This window comes from Bos grunniens, chromosome 6, assembly GCF_055505025.1.
Source record: "Bos grunniens cultivar Pamir isolate PY7600 chromosome 6, Bosgru_T2T1.0, whole genome shotgun sequence".
NCBI lineage: Eukaryota > Metazoa > Chordata > Mammalia > Artiodactyla > Bovidae > Bos > Bos grunniens.
The window spans coordinates 48870181-48896369 of record NC_141170.1 but is presented as its reverse complement, the minus strand read 5'-3'; the positions used below and the strand labels follow the sequence as shown (position 1 = coordinate 48896369).

At 40.1% G+C, this 26189-nt stretch overlaps 1 protein-coding gene across 1 annotated transcript in view; it reads right to left on the bottom strand.

Annotated features, from left to right (window-relative positions):
* Nucleotides 1–23569, bottom strand: part of CHIC2 (cysteine rich hydrophobic domain 2) — a 58490-nt gene extending 34921 nt beyond the window's left edge. Inside the window, exon 1 of the mRNA XM_086407668.1 lies at nucleotides 23111–23569. Coding sequence (XP_086263794.1) covers nucleotides 23111–23229 — 119 coding nt within the window. The 5' untranslated portion in view covers nucleotides 23230–23569. The remainder of the gene's footprint in view (nucleotides 1–23110) is intronic.
* Between the last annotated feature and the right edge of the window lie 2620 nt (nucleotides 23570–26189).

The following is a 26189-nucleotide window of genomic DNA, read 5'->3' as shown; positions in this document are numbered from 1 at the left end:
GTTTAGATTTACCTCTTCCCTGGTGGCTCAGATGGTAAAGTCTCTGCCTACAATGCGGGAGACCCGGGTTCAATCCCTGGGTTGGGAAGCTCTCCTGGAGAAGGAAATGGCAACCCACTCCAATGTTCTTGCCTGGAAAATCCAATGGACGGTGGAACCTGGTAGGCTACAGTCCATGGGGTCGCAAAGAGTCGGAAACAACTGAGCAACTTCACTTCACTTCAGTAACTTTATCATCTTTCTCAATGGAGGCAAGCTAATCATTTGATACGGTGCATCTCCTTCAGCCTCCTCTGCAATCTACTCATTTCTCCCTCTTTTGGGGCTCCTTACACGAAGCTTACAAAATTGCCTAAGTCTATTCAGCCTGAGAATCTGAACTCCTATTTTCCTCTCCCTCAACGTATGATGGCATCCATCTCTTTTCCTTCCTCATCCAGCGTCTTGAAAAAGTCTTCCACATTGATCTCTTTATCTCACCTCCCATTCATTATTCAAACCACTACAATCCAGGATGTAATCCAAATTTCTCTACTGATGAGATTGCTCTCAACAGAATAGTTGAAAAGACTCTTTTCCTGGAGTCCTACTTATAGAGCATGCTTTCTCCTAGCAAACAACTTGATTACTAGAGTAGGGAATGTCTTATTTGGTACCAGTTCAGTTCGGTCACTCAGTCGTGTCTGACTCTGCAACCCCATGAACTGCAGCACACCAGGCCTCCCTGTCCATCACCAACTCCCGGAGTTCACTCAAACTCGCATCCATCGAGTTGGTGATGCCATCCAGCCATCTCATCCTCTGTCGTCCCCTTTTCCTCCTGCCCCCAATCCCTCCCAGCATCAGAGTCTTTTCCAATGAGTCAACTCTTTGTATGAGGTGGCCAAAGTACTGGAGTTTCAGCTTTAGCATCATTCCTTCCAAAGAACACCCAGGGCTGATCTCCTTCAGAATGGACTGGTTGGATCTCCTTGCAGTCCAAGGGACTCTCAAGAGTCTTCTCCAACACCACAGTTCAAAAGCATCAATTCTTCAGCACTCAGCTTTCATCACAGCCCAACTCTCACATCCATACATGACCACAGGAAAAACCATAACCTTGACTAGAAGGACCTTTGTTGGCAAAGTAATGTCTCTGCTTTTTAATATGCTATCTAGGTTGGTCATAACTTTCCTTCCAGGAGTAAGCGTCTTTTAATTTCATGGCTGCAATCACCATCTGCAGTGATTTTGGAGCCCACAAAAATAAAAGTTTGACACTGTTTCCACTGTTTCCCCATCTATTTCCCATGAAGTGATGGGACCAGATGCCATGATCTTAGTTTTCTGAATGTTGAGCTTCAAGCCAACTTTTTCACTCTCCTCTTTCACTTTCAAGAGGCTTTTTAGTTCCTCTTCACTTTCTGCCATAAGGGTGGTGTCATCTGCACATCTGAGGTTATTGATATTTCTCCTGACAATCTTGATTCCAACTTGTGCTTCTTCCAGCCCAGCGTTTCTCATGATGTACTCTGCATATAAGTTAAATAAGTAGGGTGACAATATACAGCCTTGACGTACTCCTTTTCCTATTTGGAAGTAGTCTGTTGTTCCATGTCCAGTTCTAACTGTTGCGTCCTGACCTGCATATAGGTTTCTCAAGAGGCAGGTCAGGTGGTCTGGTATTCCCATCTCTCAGAATTTTCCACAGTTTGTTGTGATCCACACAGTCAAAGGCTTTGGCATAGTCAAGAAAGCAGAAAGAGATGTTTTTCTAGAACTCTCTTCCTTTGCCATGATCCAGCGGATGTTGGCAATTTGATCTCTGGTTCCTCTGCCTTTTCTAAAACCAGCTTGAACATCTGGAAGTTCACAGTTCACATATTGCTGAAGCCTGACTTGGAGAATTTTGAGCATTACTTTACTAGCATGTGAGATGAGTGCAGTAGTTTGAGCATTCTTTGGCACTGCCTTTCTTTGGGATTGGAATGAAAACTGACCTTTTCCAGTCCTGTGGCCACTGCTGAGTTTTCCAAATTTGCTGGCATATTGAGTGCAGCACTTTCACAGCATCATCTTTCAGGATTTGAAATAGCTGAACTGGAATTCCATCACCTCCACTAGCTTTGTTCGTAGTGATGCTTTCTAAGGCCCATTTGACTTACAGCAAATACTTTCTTTGCTATGTCTTTTATTTCTGCCAAAGCTTTGCTTTTTAAATCTATTCTACTCCAGCCAAAGCAATATTGTCAGATAAAGTTTTAATGAAACCATCCTTTTTTATTAAATGGACAAAAAAAGCCACATACTTCATGTTTGCTAACTACAAAATACCATCTTTAATGATTTTGATGTGACATAGGTTAGTTTTGATACTACCTTAGATCTAGTTCAGCAGGAGGGTTGGAGGAGAGGGGCTGTTTTTTTTGCTTTTTTTAAGTTTGGCAGGAGGTGGGTTTGTTAGCAGTGAAGTGACATCTGTTTCAGTTTAAATTAACAGCATCAGAAATTACTCCTTTTATCCATTATGTTCCTTCAAGTTTGAGGTTCTTAAATATAATAATAATCTACTTTATTCTAAGTCAAAGTATAATTGGCCATGGACAGTAATAAAAAGATCAAATTTCTTAAAATAATAATTCAACATGCTTGAAAGAAGAATAATGGGTAGGAAGCTGAATTCAACCTAATAACCTAACATTTTATTAATCCAAAAAACTGGAAGCAGCACTTAATAATTTTAAGATATAATTCAAGATGGGTGGCATCCTAATTTAGTTAGCTACAGAGACTAATAGATAAAACTAAAAAACATTTTATGTTGGCAAGAAGGTCTTAAGATGGAAAATATCCATGTACTGTCAGTGAACTATAAATTATTACAACCATTCCAGAAATTAATTTGGCATTAAAAATATTTATACTTTTGGTACAGTAACTTTTCCTTTCAGGGATCATGCCTAAAAAATAATCCAAAATGTGAATAAAATTATATGCACAACTAAGTTTCCTGAAACTTTATTCACAATAGAGAAAAATAAACAAAATATTGGGAATATTAAGTAAACTACTACAGTATCTCAACATAATAGAATACTAGACAACTATTAAAAATGAGTGAGTGAGTGAATGAAGTCGCTCAGTCGTGTCCGACTCTTTGCGACCCCGTGGACTATAGCCCACCAGGATCCTCCATCTATGGGATTCTCCAGGCAGGAATACTGGTTGCAAACTAATAATATGGAAAGCACATATAATATACTGTTAAGCAAAAAATACAAAAACATACACAGAGCATATGATCTAGAACGTAAAAGAGAAAACCTTACAAAATCATAAACCCTTCAAGCACACAATTTGATAGTACATAGAGAAAGGAGCCTGGACTACAGTTTATGGGGTTGCAAACAGACACAACTGAGTGCACACACACACACACACACACAAAGGGTCTTAAAAAAATTCATTACAGTGGCACAGATATGTTCATTAATAACCAAATATTATGCAGTGTTTTTCTGTTTTGTTTGTTTGTTTTAAATATTTATTTATTTGGCTGCCTTGGGTCTTAGTTGTGGCATGTGGGATCTAGTTCCCTGAGGAGGGATCGAATCTGGGCCACGTGCATTAGGAGCTCAGAGTCTTAACCACTGGACCACCAGGGAAGTCCCTGCAGTGTTATTTTGGTGACGGAGATCTAAACACATTTTGTTTCATTTGTTGTTTCTTAAAATAGGATCTATTTTTCAGTAGATATACAAGCAAATATATTAAAAGTATTTTATAACATATAATAACATCAACATAATTTCTTATATTTGAATCTTTTATTTGGTACTAACTAGGTATGTTATCATAAGTAAAAAAGAAGTTTGGGGTTCACTAATCAGCTTTCCTGGATGCACTTCAACCTTTTCTATAGTTCTAGTCCATATAAGCTCATCCTTTTTGTTTTAACTTTAATTCTTCTGTGTTCCTGTATCTCCTCATATTAATGTCTCTTAGAATCCAGTGGTGCACTGTTATTTTGAATTAAAATATGTTTTGAACTCACAGTGAATTTTGCCTTTTAAATAAAAGAAGTATAACAATCTGACTTCAATTTTGTTTTGTTCTATGTTTATTTTCCTTGTTTCTTGAGTGCAGTGCTACTTTTAACAGTGAAAGTTTTAAAACAGAAGAAAAACTACAATTGTATGAAATTAATTATGATACACTAATCTGAAAAATACTACACAGCTCAAAACCATTTACACTAGAGAGTAGTCTGTTACTTTGCATGCCTAATTAGGATCCCCCTAAACTCTGGTGAATCAGATCACAAATGGGCATTTGCTTTAAGAATAACTAACTCCTGGGCTGTGGGATGGCCAGGGCTACGAAACCTGGACAACATTAACTAATTCAATCTGATCCTCTTTCTTGACGTATCTGAGAAAGAAACAACAGATGGTAACAAGAAGCTGAAATGAAAGCCAAGATACAGTAAAGTTATGAGTAAGTACAGGTTAAAACAAATTTTAAAAAAAAGAATAGGCTGAAGCCAACAGTAAACAGAAACTGTTAAGATAAAAGGAAAAAGAGGTCTGAAAAAGAGGCAACAGCAGAAGCTAGAACTGAAAGGTAAGTCGCTGTAACAGACCACTAGACCAAAGGACACAAGCTGCTGAGAAAAATGACACAATAACTTCATCACCAGAGCTGCACTCAATTAGCCAAAACAATAATATTCCAGTCTCCGTGAAGTCTGGCTATACAATCGCAAAGTTTCCTGTCTTCTTTAGTCTCCATGCACTCTTAAAAAAATCTGCACTACGAAAGGACCCCCGAGTGTTTCTGTTCTTGGAAATCTAATAGAGCCTAATACTTCAGACTATGTAAGAACTGGTAATAACATTGGCAAATGTTCCTAGTATAGTAAATGAAAAATGCAGAATACAAAGTACTTTATAAGCATGGTCTCAATTTTTTAACAAAAATATTTACATAAACATAAAAACAGAAAAAGTTTATCAAAATACTGATTAATCTTAGGCAATAATATTATGGGTGGCATTTCACTTTCACAATTTCATGTTCTCCAAAACTTCAATAATTACATATATGTACTTTAAACCAAATATTTTATCAGGGACAAGTACATCAAAATATTAAATGACCTTTTCCTCTTGGTGATAATAGATGACTTACTTTCTGCTGGGAAATACTACTTTTCAATTTTTAATAATCTTTACGCTTTTATTAGAATTAGAAAAAGTATTAAACCTGAAAAAAAGTAGATAAAGGAGTTTTTTATTTTTAACCTTGCCTAATAGGAAAAGGAGTATGTCAAGGCTGTATATTGTGACCCTGCTTATTTAACTTATATGCAGAGTATATCAGGAGAAACGCTGGGATGGAAGAAGCACAAGCTGGAATCAAGATTGCTGGGAGAAATATCAATAACCTCAGATGTGCAGATGACACCACCCTTATGGTAGAGAGTGAAGAGGAACTAAAAAGCCTCTTGATGAAAGTGAAAGTGGAGAGTGAAAAAGTTGGCTTAAAGCTCAACATTTAGAAAACTAAGATCATGGCATCTGGTCCCATCACTTCATGGGAAATAGATGGGGAAACAGTAGAAACAGTGTCAGACTTTTTTTTTGTGGGCTCCAAAATCACTGCAGATGGTGACTGCAGCCATGAAATTAAAAGACGCTTACTCCTTGGAAGGAAAGTTATGACCAACCTAGATAGCATATTCAAAAGCAGAGACATTACTTTGCCAACAAAGGTCCTTCTAGTCAAGGCTATGGTTTTTCCAGTGGTCATGTATGGATGTGAGAGTTGGACTGCGATGAAAGCTGAGCGCCGAAGAATTGATGCTTTTGAACTGTGGTGTTGGAGAAGACTCTTGAGAGTCCCTTGGACTGCAAGGAGATCCAACCAGTCCATTCTGAAGATCAGCCCTGGGATTTCTTTGGAAGGAATAATGCTAAAGCTGAAACTCCAGTACTTTGGCCACCTCATGCAAAGAGTTGACTCATTGGAAAAGACTCTGATGCTGGGAGGGATTGGGGGCAGGAGGAGAAGGGGACAACAGATGATGAGATGGCTGGATGGCATCACTGACTTGATGGACGTGAGTCTGAGTGAACTCTGGGAGCTGGTGATGGACAGGGAGGCCTGGCATGCTGTGATTCATGGGGTCGCAAAGAGTAGGACATGACTGAGTGACTGAACTGAACTGAACTGAAGGAAATATACACACAATTGACATGTTTAGATTTCAAGATAATTCTACTAGTTTAAAGTGTATTTCAGGGCATACTTTAAGGATTTTTAAAGTATATTTAAATATATGTTAAATAAATTGTAAAAATTTGAAAATTAAATAGAAAAAAAAATTCCTAATTCCACAATAGAATCTCTGAATCTGAGAGCTAAAAGGGACCACAACCATCCTTTGGTCCAAATATTTAATTTTACAAATGAAGAAATTGATGCATAGAATGCAAATAACTTGGGTATCATAACTAATTAACATGTAAGATCTAGGCTAGAGCCTTATTCTCCTGAACCCAAGCCTGGGTAATTTCTACTACTGGACAATGCCTCTAATAACTTTCTCTCCTTGAACTAGAAACTCTAAATTGAGAAAATATTTGGGAACTGGAGAGAAAAAAACTTTTTCCATCAAATAGAAATTATAAAATTAAAAACAACACGTGGGACTTCCCTGGTGGTCCAGTGGCTAAGACTCTACGCTCCCAATGTAGGGGGCCTGAGGTTCAATATCTGGTCAGGGAACTAGATCTCACAAGTAGCAACTAAGAGTTTGCATGCTGCAACTATAAGATTCTGCATGCTGCAACTAAACATCCTACAAGCTACAACACCCAGTGCAGCTAAATAAATATTTTAAAAATAAATTTTAAAATGCTGATAAACTACAAGAATGCATTAAAAAATAGCTCACAATAAATGTTAACATTCTCATATGGATCTAGGGGAAAAATCTGGTTTTGAGCTTTTCACATTTGTATCTAAAATCCCCACATATGTAGGATTTTCCTGTAAGTATTTCTGTTGATGAATTATATAGAGAACACTTGAGTTTGCTGCTCTGGTTCAATAAAAGCAATTAAGCAAACAAGACTCGAGCCAGATTGCCTGGACTGAAATCTTGACACTGCCTTTTCTAGATGTGTCACTTTGAGCAAGTTACTTTTCCTAAGCCTCAGTTTCCCTATTTATACACCAAGGATAACCACCTCTAACTCATTAAATGAATTCACATACATAAACCACCAACAATACACTGCATAAACTCCATATGTTTAACTGCTTTTATCAGTTCAGTTCAGTTCGGTTGCTCAGTTGTGTCCGACTCTTTACGACCCCAGGAATCACAGCATGCCAGGCCTCCCTGTCCATCACCAACTCCCAGAGTTCACTCAAACTCACGTCCATTGAGTCGGTGATGCCATCCAGCCATCTCATCCTCTGTCGTCCCCTTCTCCTCCTGCCCCCAATCCCTCCCAGCATCAGAGTATTTTCCAATGAGAACGCTTCGGATGAGGTGGCCAAAGTATTGGAGTTTCAGCTTCAACATCAGTCCTTCCAATGAACACCCAGGACTGATCTCCTTTAGGATGGTCTGGTTGGATCTCCTTGCAGTCCAAGAGACTCTCAAGAGTCTTCTCCAACACCACAGTTCAAAAGCATCAATTCTTCGGCGCTCAGCCTTCTTCACAGTCCAACTCTCACATCCATACATGACCACTGGAAAAACCATAGCCTTGACTAGACGGACCTTTGTTGGTAAAATAATGTCTCTGCTTTTTAATATGCTATAACAATGCAAATGTATGCTATGTTTTTATTACAGTTATCACTCTTCTAATAAAGCTGACAATATTATCATTAACGTCCACTATAGATAATGATAGGGGGCTTCCCTGGTGGCTCAGAAAGTAAAGCGTCTGCCTGCAATATGGGAAATCTGGGTTCAATCCCTAGGTCAAGAAGATCCCCTGGAGAAGGAAACAGCAATCCACTCCAGTATTCTCCCCTGGAAAATTCCATGGCTGGAGGAGCCTTGTAGGCTACAGTCCATGGGGTCGCAAAGAGTCAGACACAACGGAGACACTTCACTTTCACTTTTTATAGATAACGATAAACTAGAGAAAGTCCAGATCACAATGACTTCACAAACACCCTCTTCAAACAGCTTAGCAAATAAAACAGCCAATGATAAAACTAATGTTAACTGTCAAAGGTATTCCAACCTTCTGCCAACCTCTTCAAGGTCAGGGTTAATGTGGAGGAAACAGGGTACACAGAGAGGTGCTGGGTTCAGGAAGCCCACCAGGCTTCTCTGTCCAAGGAATTCTCTAGGCAAGAATACTGGAGTGGGTACCCATTCCCTTCCCTAGGCGTCTTCCCAACCCAGGGACTGAACCCTGGTCTCCCCACTGCAGGCAGATTCTTTACCTTCTGAGCCACCAGAAACGCCCCTCAGGAAAGCTAGGAAAAATTAAACAGTTGGAGCTAATATGGGCAAGCATGAGGCCAGGAATCCATGCAGGTAAGACAAAGGTTGAAAGGTACAAAGAAGTTACTGTGGTGAAAATACAAGAGCAACACAATGGAGAAACAGAATGCCTGAATTCTAACCCTGGTTCAGATATCAACTAGATATGTTATCTCAAGAAAGCAAATTTTCTGGGTTTGTTTGCCTCACATAAAACAACCTGTTCTCAGGGTCGCTTATGCCCAAAGGTCAAATGCAATTTCAAAGTTTTTAAGGAAAAAAAATAGCAAGGTTTTCTGGATTCACATTTTATAGGCAGAACTACTACAAAAAAATGGAAGAAAGTTTTAAAGCTTTATTCCTATCAACAAAGTTTGAGAGTTTTCCTCCTTGCTAAAGTTTGTACTCTTTACCAAGTGTGGCTCATCTCACATTCTGACAGAGAAAGCACTATGGAAAAAGAGAAGCACAGAGTAAGGGGAAGCAGATGAGTTTTAATTTTAAGTAGAAAGGAGGACAGGACTCATAAGATAATTGTGAAAGATTTGAAGAAGGTGAAGGAGCTAGCCATTTGGGTATCTGGGGCAGAGGGATATTTCAGAAAGTGGAACCAAACAGTGCAAAGCCCTTAGCTAGAAGTGTGCCTAGAATAATTCAGTGAATAGAAAGGAGGCTTGTGTGACTAGACTAGGGTAAACAAGTGAAGAATGGTAGAAGTCAGAGAAATAATGATGGGCCACATCAGGTAGGGTCTTACAAGCCATTAAAAGGAACTTTAACTCTGAAGATGGGGAGTTCTGACAGAAAAGAGACATGATCTGATTTGTGTTTTAGAAGAATCTCTGTGTCAGATGTACCAAAAAAAACTGTAAAGGTTAAGAAGCAAAGGTGGGAGCAGGGTGAAGAAAAGTATGTAATATAAGGCAGAAGAGAGACAATGACAACTCACACCAGCAGTACAGAGATGGCAAAAAGTTGTCAGATTTTGGATATTTTTTTAAGACAGAGTCAAGAGATTTACTTCTTGATAGATTAGATGCAGTAAAAGAAAAATAGGGACATCAAGGATGTGTCAAAGACTTTTTCTACTCTAAGCAAACAGGATATCAGGTCTGCCATCAACTGAGAAGAGGAAGGCTGCACTTGAAAGCTGAGTTTGGGGGAAGAATACAAACTCAGTTTTGGATATTCTGGACTCTGAGACACTTAACCCATACAAATCTATAGACTCAAAAGAATTTTATCTTCCTGTCAATATGATAACACATATGAACATTAGTTCAGTTCAGTGGCTCAGTCATGTCTGACTCTTTGAGATCCCCATGGACTGCACCATGCCAGACTTCCCTGTCCATCACCAACCCCCGGAGCTTACTCAAACTCATGTTCATTGAGTCAGTGATGCCATCCGACCATCTCATCCTCTGTTGTCCCCTTCTTATCCCATCTTCAATCTTTCCCAGGATCAGGGTCTTTCCCAATGAGTCAGTTCTTTGCATCAGGTGGCCAAAGTATTAGAGTTTCAGCTTCAGCATCAGTCCTTTCAATGAATATTCAGGACTGATTTCCTTTAGGATGGATTGGCTGGATCTCCTTGCAGTCCAAGGGACTCTCAAGAGTCTTCTCCAACACCACAATTCAAAAGCATCAATTCTTCAGCGCTCAGTTTTCTTTATAGTCCAACTCGCACATCCATACATGACTATTGGAAAAACCATAACTTTGACTAGATGGACCTTTGTTGGCAAAGTAATGTCTCTGCTTTCTAATATGCTGTCTAGGTTGGTCACAGCTTTTCTTCCAAGGAGCAAGCGTCTTTTAATATCATGGCTGCAGTCACCATCTGCAGTGATTCTGGAGCCCCAAAAGATAAAGTCTGACACTGTTTCCATTGTTTCCCCATCTATTTGCCATGAAGTGATGGGACTGGATGCCATAATCTTAGTTTTCTGAATGTTGAGCTTTAAGCCAAATTTTGCCCTCTCCTCCTTCACTTTCATCAAGAAGCTCTTTAGTTCTTCTTCGCTTTCTGCCATAAGGGTGGTGTCATCTGAATACCTGAGGTTATTGGTATTTCTCCTGGCAATCTTGATTCCAGCTTGTGCTTCTTCCAGCCCAGCATTTCGCATGATGTACTCTGCATATAAGTTAAATAAGCAGGATAACAATATACAGCCTTGACATACTCCTTTCCCAATTTTGAACCAGTCTGTTGTTCCATGTCCAGTTCTAACTGTTGCTTCTTGACCCGCATACAGATTTCTCAGGAGGCAGGTCAGGTGGTCTGGTAGTCCCATCTCTTTCAGAATTTTTCACCATTTGTTGTGATCCACACAGTCAAAGGCTTTGGCATAGTCAATAAAGCAGAAGTAGATATTTTTTGAACTCTCTCGCTTTTTCAATGATCCAATGAATGTTGGCAATTTGATCTCTGGTTCCTCTGCCTTTTCTAAATCCAGCTTGAATATCTAGAAGTTCACAGTTCACGTACTGTTGAAGCCTGGCTTGGAGAATTTTGAGCGTTACTTTGCTAGCGTGTGAGATATAAACCAGAAATTTCAGATACAATCTGAACACATAGGTTATACAAATGGCAAGTGAAGACAGCACTTATTTTCTAATGCCGAACTCTGAGCTCAATGAAGTCAACTTTTTAGCTATTTTGGGAGATGAAGTCATAATCAAAGAAGAAATTAATAGGTTTTAATATATAAAAATCATGCTTTAAATTCATCTGGCTACCTTAATACACATCTAAATATCAATGTGGCTCATGGAAGGATAGAACTGAAAGTGTACCCAGAAGATACAGAACCCCTGGAGTTGGAGACACAAATATATGAGTCTCAGAATATAACTCTAAAAATTTCTAACTGTGTGACAAAATTCTATACATTTGAGTTCCACCAGCTCTGTGAGAGTATAATCTCATTCATAAACTAGTGAAATCAAAAACTTACTTAAATCATGTACTACAATCACTCATCACTATACCTCATCACTATACAGTTTTACAATATTCTAGTATTAGAATTTTACTAGTTTTCAACTATTAAGCTTATATTTTCATCAGACAATTACATATGTTGTTAAGCAGTGAAAGTTTTATAAATATATAGTAATTAAACTTCAAGGTTTTACTTCTGATAATTAGGGATGCAACTAATCTAACTCAACTACTTTACATTATCTGAATCAGACTAAGGAAAAAAGATTTTATATATCTAATCTGTATACAGTCTAGAATATGCTTCATATTTATATAACATTATGAACAACACAATGATGATAAACTATGTCCATTTAAGAAGCAATATACGGTTGAACTGGTTTACAGTACAGACTACCAAAATATCAACTTCAAGTAACATTTACAATTTTTTAAAAAATTTTAAATTTATTAATTGGAATATAATTGCTTTACAATGTTATATTAGTTTCTGCTATATAATAATGTGAATCATTTATATGCATACATATATTCCCTCCTCATGAGCTTCCCTCCCACCTCCAACATTTATAACTGGATAGTTTAGAAAGGTGATGGCACCCCACTCCAGTACTCTTGCCTGGAAAAGCCCATGGACGGAGGAGCCTGGTGGGCTGCAGTCCATGGGATTGCGAAGAGTCAGACACGAGTGAGCGACTTCCCTTTTACTTTTCACTTTCATGCCTTGGAGAAGGAAATGGCAACCCACTCCAATGTTCTTGCCTGGAGAATCTCAGGGACAGAGAAGCCTGGTGGGCTGCTGTCTATGGGGTCACACAGAGTTGGACACTACTGAAGTGACTTAGCAGCAGCAGCAGCAGTTTAGAAAGGGCAGAGAAAGAAGGCTGAATACATAGGAACTCCTTCACTGGACTAATCAAGGACTCCACTGTAATTGCAATGCATAACAAAAGAGAATAAAACCAGTTACTCTCGCAGCAAGCAGACAGACAGACAGATGAGGCAGACAGAGATACAGACACACACATTCACTTCTTATCAATCAAAAAACAAAGTAAGTTAAAACAATAGTCCAACCAACTCTACGCTAAGTAAACTTTACTTACTAAATGTAGAATGGAAAAGAGCGTCAAGAAAATCATTTCTCCAGATTTTTGAGCAAATTTCAGTCCTTATGTAGACAATTCAGCTTTAAGAGTAAAAATGTAAAACGCAGTCTTTTCCTCAAATCTAATGAACAGATCACTGTCAAACACCATACATCTTGTAGCTAAAGGGTACAAAGGTCCTCATTTCAAAATCTACCGTCTTGTGGGAAAGCCACGATCTTGTGGAGTAGCCACTGTTCTCTTGTCATACTTAGCTGCCCTGTGGCAGCAGAACAGGAAATGCAGGTATGTCATCATGACAGTCTCAAGTCAACAGTAAGGGCAGCCACTGATCTTTGACCTTACGGTTCACAAAGCCAAAACAAAGACCAAAAGAAAACAAAAAATAACACAACTGGGAAATGAGATGGCAAAAGTGACCGATGCAATGTTCTGCCATACCTCATAGAAAAGTTGCTAAATTTGATGGCTTACAGCCAGAATTGTAACACCTCCTTTATCTAAAGTCTATCACCCTAAACCAGGCCACTATCATCTCATCTTTACTGTTCCAACAGCTCCCAACTACTCTCCCCAGTTTCACTCGAATCTCTCTATAATCCTTTTTGGTCCCTACTGAGCTTGCCAATCTCATTTCAAGGAGCTATCTCCTTTGTTTCCTATGTTCTGGCCACAATGCAGTAGCAGCATCCTTTCAGCTCCTCAGGCAAGCCAAACTTATTTTGCTGTTCTCCAGACCCGTGCGGCTCCTCACAGGACTCTTTCACCCTTCCTAAACTTTACCTTCTCAGAGGGGTTCTCTATATCACATTATTTTCTGCCACAGATGCTAATGTCTCCTTCGCAGTAACTTTCTCAGACATAATTTATCTGTTGCTGTAAGCTCCTGAAGGGCAGAGGAACTATGTATGTTTCATTCATAACTGTAAACTCAGAGCCTCAAATAATACTGGGCATAAAATTTAATAAATACTTGTTAAATTACTTATCAGGAAACCTCAACAAGACAGTTGATAATGAAGGATTAATTGAAAAATACTCTGAGGAGATAAGAATCTCAAAACCCAAGTATTAAAATTCAAGCATCTAAATCCAGCACTCAGAACCAACTTTTCTTACTTTATACATTGGTCTTATAAGGTTGGTTGTCTCATTTCTAACTTACAGCTGATCAATTAGAAAGAAAAGAAGAACATAAACAGAAAGCAAAAGCTCTCATATGCAAATTCAAAAGGAAAGTGCCATTTAGAAAAAAAAGATCCTCAAACTTTAAAATACCTCAATGGCCTCTAAGAACACCACAATGTACCAATCTGTCAAGATTTTCTTTTGATTAAAAGTTTCCTCTACTCAAACAGATAATTCTGACAGGATCTTAAAGCAGGAGAGCATGTTTCCGACTGATTTTCAAGACAATGATAAAGATTAACCAAAAAATACACATGAAGGGATAAATATAAAAATATATGGCAATAATTTGCCAAATGTCTATTATGGGTTCAGGTAATCAGATAAATTATTTCTGACTGTCACACCTAATCCCTGAGATAGATATCCCTTTTGCAGATGAGAAAACTAAAGTTAAGAAAAGTTAATGGCTACAGTTCAGAAGTCTCTGAGAACTGAAATCAATTTGCTTGACATCAGAGACCACTCTTTCCACAGAACCATCTCTTGCTTTCCAAACGTGTCTAAGAATCACCCAAGCTCCTATCAAAAATAAAAATTCCTAGACTCTTCCCTTAAAGATTCTGATTGAGGAAGTCTGAAATGTGTATTTTTTAAAATGTCCTTAGTGATTCTGATAATCGGGCAAGTGATTCTAATAATCAGGCAAGTTTAAGAAATACTGTACTGAGATTAAGCAAGATTGCATGAACATGGAAACACTGGTATAACATCTGATTTTACAAATGGATTCTGAAACAAATTATGAAAAGTCACCAACAAATCTTACCCAGAAGACATCAGAGTAAGATACTTAAAAGCAACTGTTGCTGTTATATTTTAAAGCTTAATTTCATTGAGAATAATATCTTAAGTAGCTTTATAGTAGATTAAAAAGCTAAGCCATAGATACTAAAAAGACTTAAAAGATTCCATTCTGAACTTTCCTGGTGGTGCAATGGATAAGAAACCATCTGCCAATGCAGGGGACACCGGTTCGATCCCTAATCTGAGAAGATTTCACATGCCATGGAGCAACTAAGTCTGTGCCACAACTACTGAGCTCTAGAGACCATGCTCAGAAACAAGGTATAGCCCCTGCTCAACACAACTAGAGAAAGCCAGCCCAGAGCAACAAAGACCCAGCACAAAAAATAAAATAAATAAAAAGTATTAAAAAAAGAAAAAAAGATTCCCTTCTGAGTACACAGTTGATCTAATATCCTAGGCATTTAACCTATTAGGAATATAAACTCAAGCTGGGATTCAAGAGCAGCTATCAAAAATATTATTCTTTAGAATAATGTTATTTAGAATAATAACAGCTTTTGTACCATCATAAAGAATCTCTTATCATTTACTTTCCACCATTTAGTTCCTATATTCCACTTAGCTAAACGCATAACATTTTAAGTACTAGATAGTTTCACATCTGTTGGCAGGCAGAAATCCCACAATGAACTGTTTGGACTGGAATATCCATGTGTATTTCAAATTACAGCAAAATTTTGATCAAGACCATCCCCAAGAAAAAGAAATGCAAAAAAGCAAAATGGTTGTCTGAGGAGGCCTTACAAATAGCTGAGAAAAGAAGGGAAGCTACAGGCAAAGGGGAAAAAGAAACATATACCCATTTGAATGCAGAGTTCCAAAGAATAGCAAGGAGAGATAAGAAAGCCTTCCTCAGCGATTAATACAAAGAAATAGAGGAAAACAACAGAATGGGAAAGACTAGAGATCTCTTCAAGAAAATGAAAGATACCAAGCAAACATTTCATGCAAAGATGGGCACAATGAAGGACAGAAATGGTATGGACCTAACAGAAGCAGACTATATTAAGAGGTAGCAAGAACACACAGAAGATCTACACAAAAAAGACCTTCATGACCCAGATAACCACGACGGTGTGATCACTCACCTAGAGCCAGGCATCCTAGAATGCGAAGTCAAATGGGCCTTAGGAAGCATCACTACAAACAAAGTTAGTGGAGGTAATGGAATTCCAGCTGATCTATTTCAAATTCTAAAAGATGATACTGTGAAAGTGCTGCACTCAATATGCCAGCAAAATTGGAAAACTCAGCAGTGGCCACAGGACTGGAAAAGGTCAGTTTTCATTCCAATCCCAAAGAAAGGCAATGTCAAAGAATGTTCAAACTACCACACAGTTGTACTTATCTCACACACTAGCAAAATAATGTTCAAAATTCTCCAAGCCAGGCTTCAACAATATGTGAACCGTGAACTTCCAGATATTCAAGCTGGATTTAGAAAAGGCAGAGGAACCAGAGATCAAATTGCCAACATTCGTTGGATCATTGAAAAAGCGAGAGTTCCAAAAAATATCTACTTCTGCTTTACTGACTATGCCAAAGCCTTTGACTGTGTGGATCACAACAAATGGTGAAAAATTCTGAAAGAGATGGGACTACCAGACCACCTGACCCGCCTCCTGAGAAATCTGTATGCAGGTCAAGAAGCAGCAGTTAGAACTGGACATGGAACAACAGACTGGTTCCAAGTTGGGAAAGGCATACATCAAGGCTATATATTGTCACCCTGCTTATTTAACTTATATGCAGAGTTCAGTTCAGTTCAATTCAGTTCAGTTGCTCAGTCGTGTCCGACTCTTTGCGACCCCATGAATTGCAGCACACCAGGCCTCCCTGTCCATCACCAACTCCCGGAGTTCACTCAGACTCACGTCCATCGAGTCGGTGATGCCATCCAGTCATCTCAACTTCTGTAGCCCCCTTCTTCTCCTGCCTCCAATCCCTCCCAGCATCAGGGTCTTTTCCAATGAGTCAACTCTACACGTGAGGTGGCCAAAGTACTGGAGTTTCAGCTTTAGCATCATTCCTTCCAAAGAACACCCAGGACTGGCTGGATCTCCTTGCAGTCCAAGGGACTCTCAAGAGTCTTCTCCAACACCACAGTTCAAAAGCATCAATTCTTCGGCGCTCAGCTTTCTTCACAGTCCAACTCTCACATCCATACATGACTGCTGGAAAAACCATAGCCTGCAGAGTACATCATGAGAAATGCTAGACTGGATGAAGCACAAGCTGGAATCAACAGTGCCAGGAGAAATACCAATAACCTCAGATATTCAAATGACACCACCCTTATGGCAGAAAGTGAAGAAGAAATAAAGAACCTCTTGATGAAAGTGAAAGAGGAGAGTGAAAAAGCTGGCTTAAAGCTCAACATTCAGAAAACTAAGACCATGGCATCTGGTCCCATCACTTCATGGCAAATAGATGGGGAAACAATGGAAACAGTGACAGACTTTATTTTTTGCGGCTCCAAAATCACTGCAGATGGTGACTGCAGCCATGATATTAAAAGACGCTTGCTCCTTGGAAGAAAAACTGTGACCAACCTAGACAGCATATTAAAAAGCAGAGACATTACTTTGCCAACAAAGGTCCATCTAGTCAAAGCTATGAGTTTTCCAATAGTCATGTATGGATGTGCAAGTTGGACTATAAAGAAAGCTGAGCATCAAAGAATTGATGCTTTTGAACTGTGGTGTTGGAGAAGACGCTTGAGAGTCCCTTGGACAGCAAGGAGATCCAACCAATCCATCCTAAAGGAAATCAGTCCTGAATATTCATTGAAAGGACTGATGCTGAAGCTGAAACTCCAATACTTTGGCCACCTGATGCAAAGAACTGACTCACTGGAAAAGACCCTAATGCCAGGAAAAATTGAAGGCAGGAGAAGGGGACGACAGAGGATGAGATGGTTGGATGGCATCACAGACTCGATGGACATGAGTTTGAGTAAGCTCTGGCAGTTGGTGATGGACAGGGAAGCCTGGTGTGCTGCAGTCCATGGGGTCACAAAGAGTCGGACACGAATGAGCGACTGAACTGATCACGTGAATTTCAAATTACAGTAAAATTTTGAAACAAGCTTACTACCATATTTCTCATTTCTTCAAGAAAGTTCACTCACTGAGAAGTTTTAGCACTTGGTCCAGTTAAGATATTGAGCACTTTTTTCTTTATAGTGTCAGAAATTGCTCAATGCTGTGTTCTAAATCAAAGTAATTTCCTCTCAAATTATAAGGAGCAAGAAAAATCTCTGGGAAAATAATATCTACTTTAAACAGACAATTTTCTCACAATCACCAAATTTGCTTTTTAGAAAAAGACAAACCAAGGAATTTCCTGGAGGTCCAGTGGTTAAGACTCTGTGCTTTCACTGCCAGGGTTCAATCTTTGGCCAGGGAACTAAGATCCTGAAAGTGCAGCCAAAAATAAAAAAATAAAGTAAAAAATGATAAGCCATTTATCTTATGAATGTGGTTATAAGAGTTCTATTGTACAATAGTTTGCCTTCGTTTCAGAGGTACCAAAAAAACAAAACAGTTATTATTTTGACAAGTTTGACAAGATCCAAAGATGTATGCAATTACCTCATTTATTTAGAGAACATTTCAAAACCTATCATATTCCAGACAGGGCTTCCCTGATAGCTCAGTTGGTAAAGAATCCACCTGCAATGCAGGAGACCCCAGTTCAATTCCTAGGTCGGGAAGATCCACTGGAGAATGGATAGGCTACCCACTCCAGTATTCTTGGGCTTCCCCTGTGGCTCAGCTGGTAAAGAATCCGCCTGTAATGCGGGAGATCTGGGTTCGATCCCTGGGTTGGGAAGATCCCCTGGAGAAGGGAAAGGCTACCCACTCCAGTATTCTGGCCTGGAGAAGTCCATGGACTATATAGTCCATAGGGTGGCAAAGAGTCAGACACAACTGAGTGACTGTCACTTCACTTCACTATTCCAGACACCACATTAAGTAGTGGAGAAATAAAAACCAATAAACATAATTCCTGCCTTCAAAGAACTATCCAGCTTTGTGGAGAAATATCAAAAAGAACCTTAAAAGTCTCCAAACAAAAAATGTAATCTTTAAAAATGGAATAATTATGCTGAGTGGAGATAAGGTGAGAGTTACAAAAGTTTATAAAATTATTTAACTGAAGTGAATCTGTTATTTAAGCAAATCTCCTGTTGCTTACCACAGCATGCTGTAGCAATCTTGGTCCAGTACATTTCAAGATAGAATTTTTTTTAACTCTACTATCTGAAAGGTCAATATATACTGAGGTGTTCTGTGATGTCTCCTATGCAAAGGTCCTATCCATATTATTTCAAGTCACATTTCTAAATCTTTCAATTTTCCACAGCTTACCTGAGATGAATGATAAAGAGAGTGATGTCTCACAGCCATTGATAAAAGCTGGTAAAGGATGAGGAATTTTTGTGGACATCGTAGAAAGATTATACCTCAGAGGAAAGTATCCGAAGACACAGTAATTTAGTGAAATTAGGAGAATAACATCAGAAACAAATCTAAAAATAAGCTGGTTCTATGACAAGGCTTATGTTGGAAGTCAAAAATTAAACATTCCCTAGGGAGGCTCCAAGTTTGATTTTTATATGGGAGGGCATGAAACAAGATAGGAACTGATAATGTCAGTTATGATGACAGATTAGACAGGAAATACTGGCCTAAAACCTAGTTTTAAATTCTAATTTTTATATTAAGCACACTGCTATCATCACTGTGAAAAATCAAACTCTTCAACAAATGATAGTTACAAAAATTTATTCTAAGGGGAACAGAATGTCATAATTTAAAAAAATATTAACCAATTTTGCCAATTAACACCTAATAAATTAATCACCTTTCCTTCATCTTCATTACATAATAAACTGAGAAGTACACATACACACACAGAAAAATCTTTGAACTGTGAGCTCCAGTCTTTTAAATTAGATGTACATAAAAATTATGCAATAACAGGAACTTATCATTTCCCTCTCTTCCTTCAAACACTTTTCCTCAAAATACTATTTTGTATAAGATTTCTTCCTATTGGAGCTGCCAGCTTGTTCCATATTGCTACATTCAAATCTAAAAATGAAGGAAATTATTACACTCATCTAGAAAAATATCAAGAAAGAATACTGATCTTAATGGAAGTACACAGTTTAAGCCTGACTTGTGGTCAATATGAAAATACTAGAAACTACATTAAAGCAAACTTCATTTAGGCAAATTATACATTTTAAATACTTGTATGCCCAATATCTGATTATGCCACAAAACTAACTAAGCCCTGCCTGTGTAGTAGAAAATGAAAGATGACTTACTTTCTCACATCACTATAATGACATGCCGCATTATGTCATACAAGAATACTGCTGCTGCTGCTAAGTCGATTCAGTTGTGTCCGACTCTGTGCGACCCCATAGACGGCAGCCCACCAGGCTCCCCCGTCCCTGGGATTCTCCAGGCAAGAACACTGGAGTGGGTTGCCATTTCCTTCTCCAATGCATGAAAGTGAAAAGTAAAAGTGAAGTCGCTCAGTAGTGTCCAACTCTTCGCAACCCCATGGACTGCAGCCTACCAGGCTCCTCCGTCCATGGGATCTTCCAGGCAAGAGTACTGGAGTGGGGTGCCATTGCCTTCTTCTATACGAGAATACAGTGACTTCTAAAATAACAGCAATATAACATGATGTATTATATCATGGAGGGGAAAAGAGTAGAAATAATCAATCGTGAAGGTCTACTCAAAAGTGACATGTGTGAAAAACACACATGAATAGATCTATATAGTTTCAGATTGATGTGGATTGCAGATGATTCTATACATTACATTATATTGACTTCCAAACCAGTAAGGGAAAACAGCTCTGAGCAGCTCCTTAGTTTAAATAGAGAAGGAGCAGATAGGACAGCTGTAGTGATAAGCTTAACCAGTAGTCTTTCAACTGTTTTAATAGCTCTTCCCATTTATACTTGCAGGCAAGAAAAACTGAACATGCTCAACAATTATAGCAACCCACAAACACCAATTTCAAAAACCATTATAGGTATTAACTGACTCCTACTTGCATAGTATGCCAGTGAATGATACAAAAAGTTTTGTACTACTATTAACTGTACTTATCTATGTCCCCACAAAACAGGATTAGGCCTTCAATGTAGAAGATTCTTATTAATTCTCCTTGAAATATTTCACACAATTTACCCTCATACAAATCGCCCAGAAATGGAAAAATAAGACTAAAGTGAGTCACTATTAAGTTTGAGAAAGGCAGTCTGGATTTCTTAGTACTGTGCTTTATACCTATGTTTCTCAAAGAGGAACACTATATGTGTGGATGATAATTAATAAAGGCTATATTTATTGAGCACAGTACCACACAATGTGATGAATTCTTTGCACGTACTGTCTCAATCCTTAATTTTAACAATTAGGGACTACAACTAGCCCCATTTTAAATGAAGAGTCACAGATAAATAATTTACCCAAGAAGTGGCAAAGGGTAGATTTGAACCCAGAGCCTAGAACCAAAGTAACAGGAAAGAAAGTGAAGTTGAGAGAGAGCATAGAAAAATTAACTTCTATGTAGAAAGGCATACTGTTTATTGCGGGCATTTAGTTTCTCTTAATACTCTGGAATAGTGGTGTTTAATCCTGGGTACCTACTTGAGTCACTTGTGGAACTTTTTAAACAAACTAGGACCTCACTCAGAAACTTGGCTTCCACTGGGGCAATGACAAAAACTCCCCAAGTGATTCCAATGGGCAATTAAGATTGGGAACCACTAATAATTCTCTCCCACTCTGTTAACCTCTGTAAGTAGCCAACTAAAATCAAATTTACTAATCACCTATTCGGTGCTGAGCTCTCTGACTTTTCCATCAGGCCCAACAATGTACTTAGCTTTTCTTTTACTCAGAGGAAACATTATAACTATAGCTGCACCTTTTAAAATAAAATTTTGCCAGCTTTTCTTTGATACGAGGAATTTATGGGGAAGGGTGGACAGATACCATGATAAAGTTTGAAAACCAATCTTTAAGCACTCCTTAGGTTTAAAAGAATGCATTAAGGTTCAAATAGTCAAACAAAACAAATGGCAGGCTCTGAGATGTAAACATTTCTGTGATATATGTTAAAAAGATTTAATATCCCATAGTATTTGGCTATATGTCTTAATGATGCTAGTGATGACACTTAAAATACTAAGTAACTGTTAGTACGGTGATATTTTATTGTCTTCTCATGGCACTGTGACAGAGATAATGCAGTGTTTTTATACTAAGTCACCAGAATATAAACTAACAGGTGCTAAAGAAATCAAAGCATTACATAAGCACACCCAAACAACAATATGGCTGGTCATATCATGTTTTGAGAAGTGAAAAGATTTTGCTGACAGTCTTATATGAGAAGTCCTACTATTTCACTAACAGTTATTCACTGCACATCCCACTCACCCTAAGCCAAAAATAAAATATAAAGTGTTCCAGGCAATTTCAAACTTACTGGCCCTTTGTATTTTACTAAAAAGGTAAAGTGGAGAGATGTCTGACAGCATGAAGTTTGACCTAGGATTTGAACAGAGATCTAAAATGAAAAGGCATAAATTCTTCAACTTGTACAAAACTCTGAACTTCTCCGACAAACATTACAAAACTTCCTGCTTCCGGACAGCTCATTATTTGGTTCAAGTCTTCACATTCCTTTATTAGTCATGACCTTTCAGAAAGTGCTCCCTCCTTATTGTTTGAATAATATCAGACTTTTAAAATGTTGCCAACTGAACTTACAGGAACCCTTATCAAATGAAGAAACCATCCCAGAGTTCGTGCCCCAAGGAAGGGCTTAGATTACAGAGAACCCTGAGTAACCTGAGCAGTGTGTGCCCATCACGTAGATTTTTTTTAAATTATATGTAAACATACATCATTCTGCATCTTAAATACATATGTTCATCCATACATTTTTTTTTATCATATACAATTACAGGAACTTGCATTGGTTCCGCACAAACTGACTCTGCAAGAAACTGGGAAGACTTGTGGGTATGAGTGAAACAGACACGAAGACAGGGAACCACTCATTACCGATCGTCGCCAGGGTCTCACCCGGCCCAGATCCGGCCTCTGAGCCATATGTCACTAGGCTCAAAGGCACAAACGAGGAAAGAGAACCACAAGGTAAATGGATGAGAAAACTGGGGGAGGCACCTAGAAATACGTGTATTTCCACCCCGAAGCTGAAGGGGTGGCCGGAAGGGCAGACCCCAAAGAATAACCTTCCTCCTGGGATCCGTCAGAGCGCCCAGGCCCATGGGGCCTGCTAACAGGAGGAGGTGGGGTGCGGAGGGCAGCGTTTGTCCCCACTCCGGGGACAGAAACAAATGAAAATAAAGCAAGTTCTCACTTCCTGGTCGCCTACTCTTCCCGAAGGCCTCAGACACCCGACGGACACCGGGAGAGAAGGCCCCCGCGGAGTAAGGGGCCCACCCCAGCCCTGCACCTCCCGTCCTCGCCCTCGCCCTCCACCGGGCCTTACACGGTGACGTGACCAGAGCCGCGGACCACCACCGGGTCCGGCGAGTACTTGAGCAGCTGCTCTTCCAGGGCCCGCTCCTCGTCCTCCTCCTCCTCATAGATCTCGTCGAAATCCGCCATCCTGAGACTCCGAGACCCCCGGACCGAAGGGGCCTGTCCAGAGACGGAGGCCGAGATACGGGCTGGCGAGGCGGCGAAGGCTGAGAGGAGTCGCTACCGCGGGCTCCGAGGCCGCGGAGTTCGTTCTGTGTAGTCTCGGCTTCGGCTACAGAAGAGATGGGGTCCTGGCCGTCGGCGGCACCGCCGCCATTACCGTCAGCAATAACAACAACACAATGTCAACATCCGCCCAAGGGCCGACACCTCCACCAGCACTGCCGCGACCGCCGCAGCAGCAACTCAGGCAACCACAGCAACAGCCAGAGCCTCCCGCAGCGGGAGCACCCGGCTACGACATCGCGAGACTTCCCGGGAGCAGGCGGGCGGGTGAGCGGGCGCGTGGGCGCGAGAGCGCGCGGGCTGGCGGGCGGGAGCGCGCACGTGAGGCCTCGCGCCCTTCCCCAGGTCGCCTTCCTCCTCTTCCACCCGCGGTCTACTCCTGGAGCGCGCTCCCGCAGGCGCGGCCCCGCCCTCCAGGAGAAGAGTCGCTGACGCTTAAAGAGATTGTCTCTGGAAACTGGTGGCTTTGACCCCCGACCCAAAGAACAGAGCTCTGAGTGTCCAGTGGGGCACTTGGTTCCCCAGAGTAATCTCTAACCAAAACAACTAAAAATAAAGGCCCTAGTTTGGAATAGATTATTGTGCATGTGGTTGCCGGTTTATCCAATAATCGAATCTTAATTTTCGTCAGTTTTTTTAGTCTGTGAGGAGAATCAGAGTCTGTAGTTTTCCAATTTGAGGAACCCAACAGACACAGCTCAAATATGTTTGCCCACTGTAATATAGGATTTTTCAAAATATGCGCAGTTCAAACATCTTGTCCCATCGTCCCCTTAAATATAGTCCAATAGATGAGGCCAGTGGTGCTGATACATTTTTTTTCTTAGGAGAAAACTCACTGTAGTCAGGCCATGACACAAAATTAACAAACTCTGGATTCCAGATTAGAAGATGCAGTTGCCTCCCTCAACTTCTTCACAAGCCATAACCTCATTTCTCCTTTAAGAACTTAGGGAATCCCTTTCCCTTCCTTCCAGCTCCTCCCAGGAAAGAAAAGGTGAAGGGAGGAGAGCGGAGGCAGAATTTAGTGGATTCCTCTCACCCGCCTAGATCATCACTAAAGGCCCAAGGTTCACTCTGGGTACTTGGTTATATTCATAGTCAAGAACCTGCCCAGGCAAACAAATAGTTCAGGGGCAGGAGTGGGCTCCTGAGAGTGTCCAGGATAAGGAATATATACTGACAGCAGGAAAGGATAGTCATACTGGACCTGGTGCTGGTCAGAATATACTCCTAAGTACAGTGTTCACTTCCTACCAGTTTAGATGATTCGTTGTTGAGTTGAGAAAGTGCAAAGGCGGGCAATCAGGGCAAGTGAGCAATGCCAAAGAACCTCCTACTAGTAATGGTTGGAAAAAATGAACATAGTTAGCTAAGAAAAGATTAAAGAAAAACATAGTAGATCAAATCAAACTTGGTATGTGTCTCTCCTGAGGACATTTATTCATTCAAGAGATATGTACTGAGCCCCAACCATGTGGCAGGCACTGTGGTGTGTATGTATGATGAGGTATAGTTTCTGCCTTCTAGTAGCTTATTTATCACTAAGGCAAGCAATCATAACCCTGCTGAGCGCTCCCAGAGAAGTATAGAGAGGGTGGTAATAGAGCACACAGGAGGGAGCTTGGTTTGGTGATTAACTTCCCTGGTGGTTCAGACGGTAAAAGCATCTGCCTATAATGCAGGGGACCAGGATTAGATCCCTGGGTCGGAAAGATCCCCTGGAGAAGTAAATGGCAACCCACTCCAGTACTCTTGCCTGGAAAATCCCATGGACAGAGGAGCCTGGTAGGCTTCAGTCCATAGGGTCACAAAGAGTCAGACATGACTGAGTGACTTCACTGGCTGCCTGACTTTGAATTCAGCTCTGTCACTTACAATGTGACTCTGGACCAGACATTTAACTTCTCTGCTCCTCATGTGTAAAATGAGGATAGTAATAGTACTACCCCACTGGGTTGCTCTGCAGATTAAACAAGTCACTACATGTGAAATGCTTAGAAGAAAGCCTCGCACATAGTAAATATTGGGTGGCAAGAGGGTATCTCTATGGTCCCATCCAACTAGTTAACTCTCTGAGGATCAGCTCAGTTTTTTTGCATTATCTAAACCAGTCCATTCTAAAGGAGATCAGCCCTGGGTGTTCTTTGGAAGGAATGATACTAAAGCTGAAACTCCAGTACTTTGGCCACTTCATGCGAAGAGTTGACTCACTAGAAAAGACTCTGATGCTGGGAGGGATTGGGGGCAGGAAGAAAAGGGGACGACAGAGGATGAGATGGCTGGATGGCATCACTGACTCGATGGACGTGAGTTTGAGTGAACTCCGGGAGATGGTGATGGACAGGGAGGCCTGGTATGCTGCGATTCATGGGGTCGCAAAGAGTCAGACACAACTGAGCTACTGAGCTGAACTGAACTGAATGCTTTGCTGTTTATGAAGCACATATATCATTTAACATTCCCCCAAAACTGTACGAGGTAACCAAGGTTGTAACTTACTCCTTAGCTTCAGAGATGCTACATGACTGCCTTATAGCCAAATAACTACTTAAGAGTCAAACTCAGGGCTTCAATTCAGTGCACTGGATAGGCAGAGCTTCTGAATTTCCTTCTTGGCAGGAACTAGAAGGCCAAGTGGCTGCACTCAGTTAAAGGAATGGTAGCAAATGGGAGAGTGAGCAAAGGGAACCTGAGGAAGAAAGGTCAGTATGTTGCACACATGGCCCACCCTGTGTACCGTGACTGAGAATTCACCTTCCTGTAGAAATAGTGGCCAAGATAAGGGGCTGATGCTCCAAAATATCTAAATCATCACATAGCTGACAACTTCCCAAGGGCAGGGGAAGTGATATACAGCA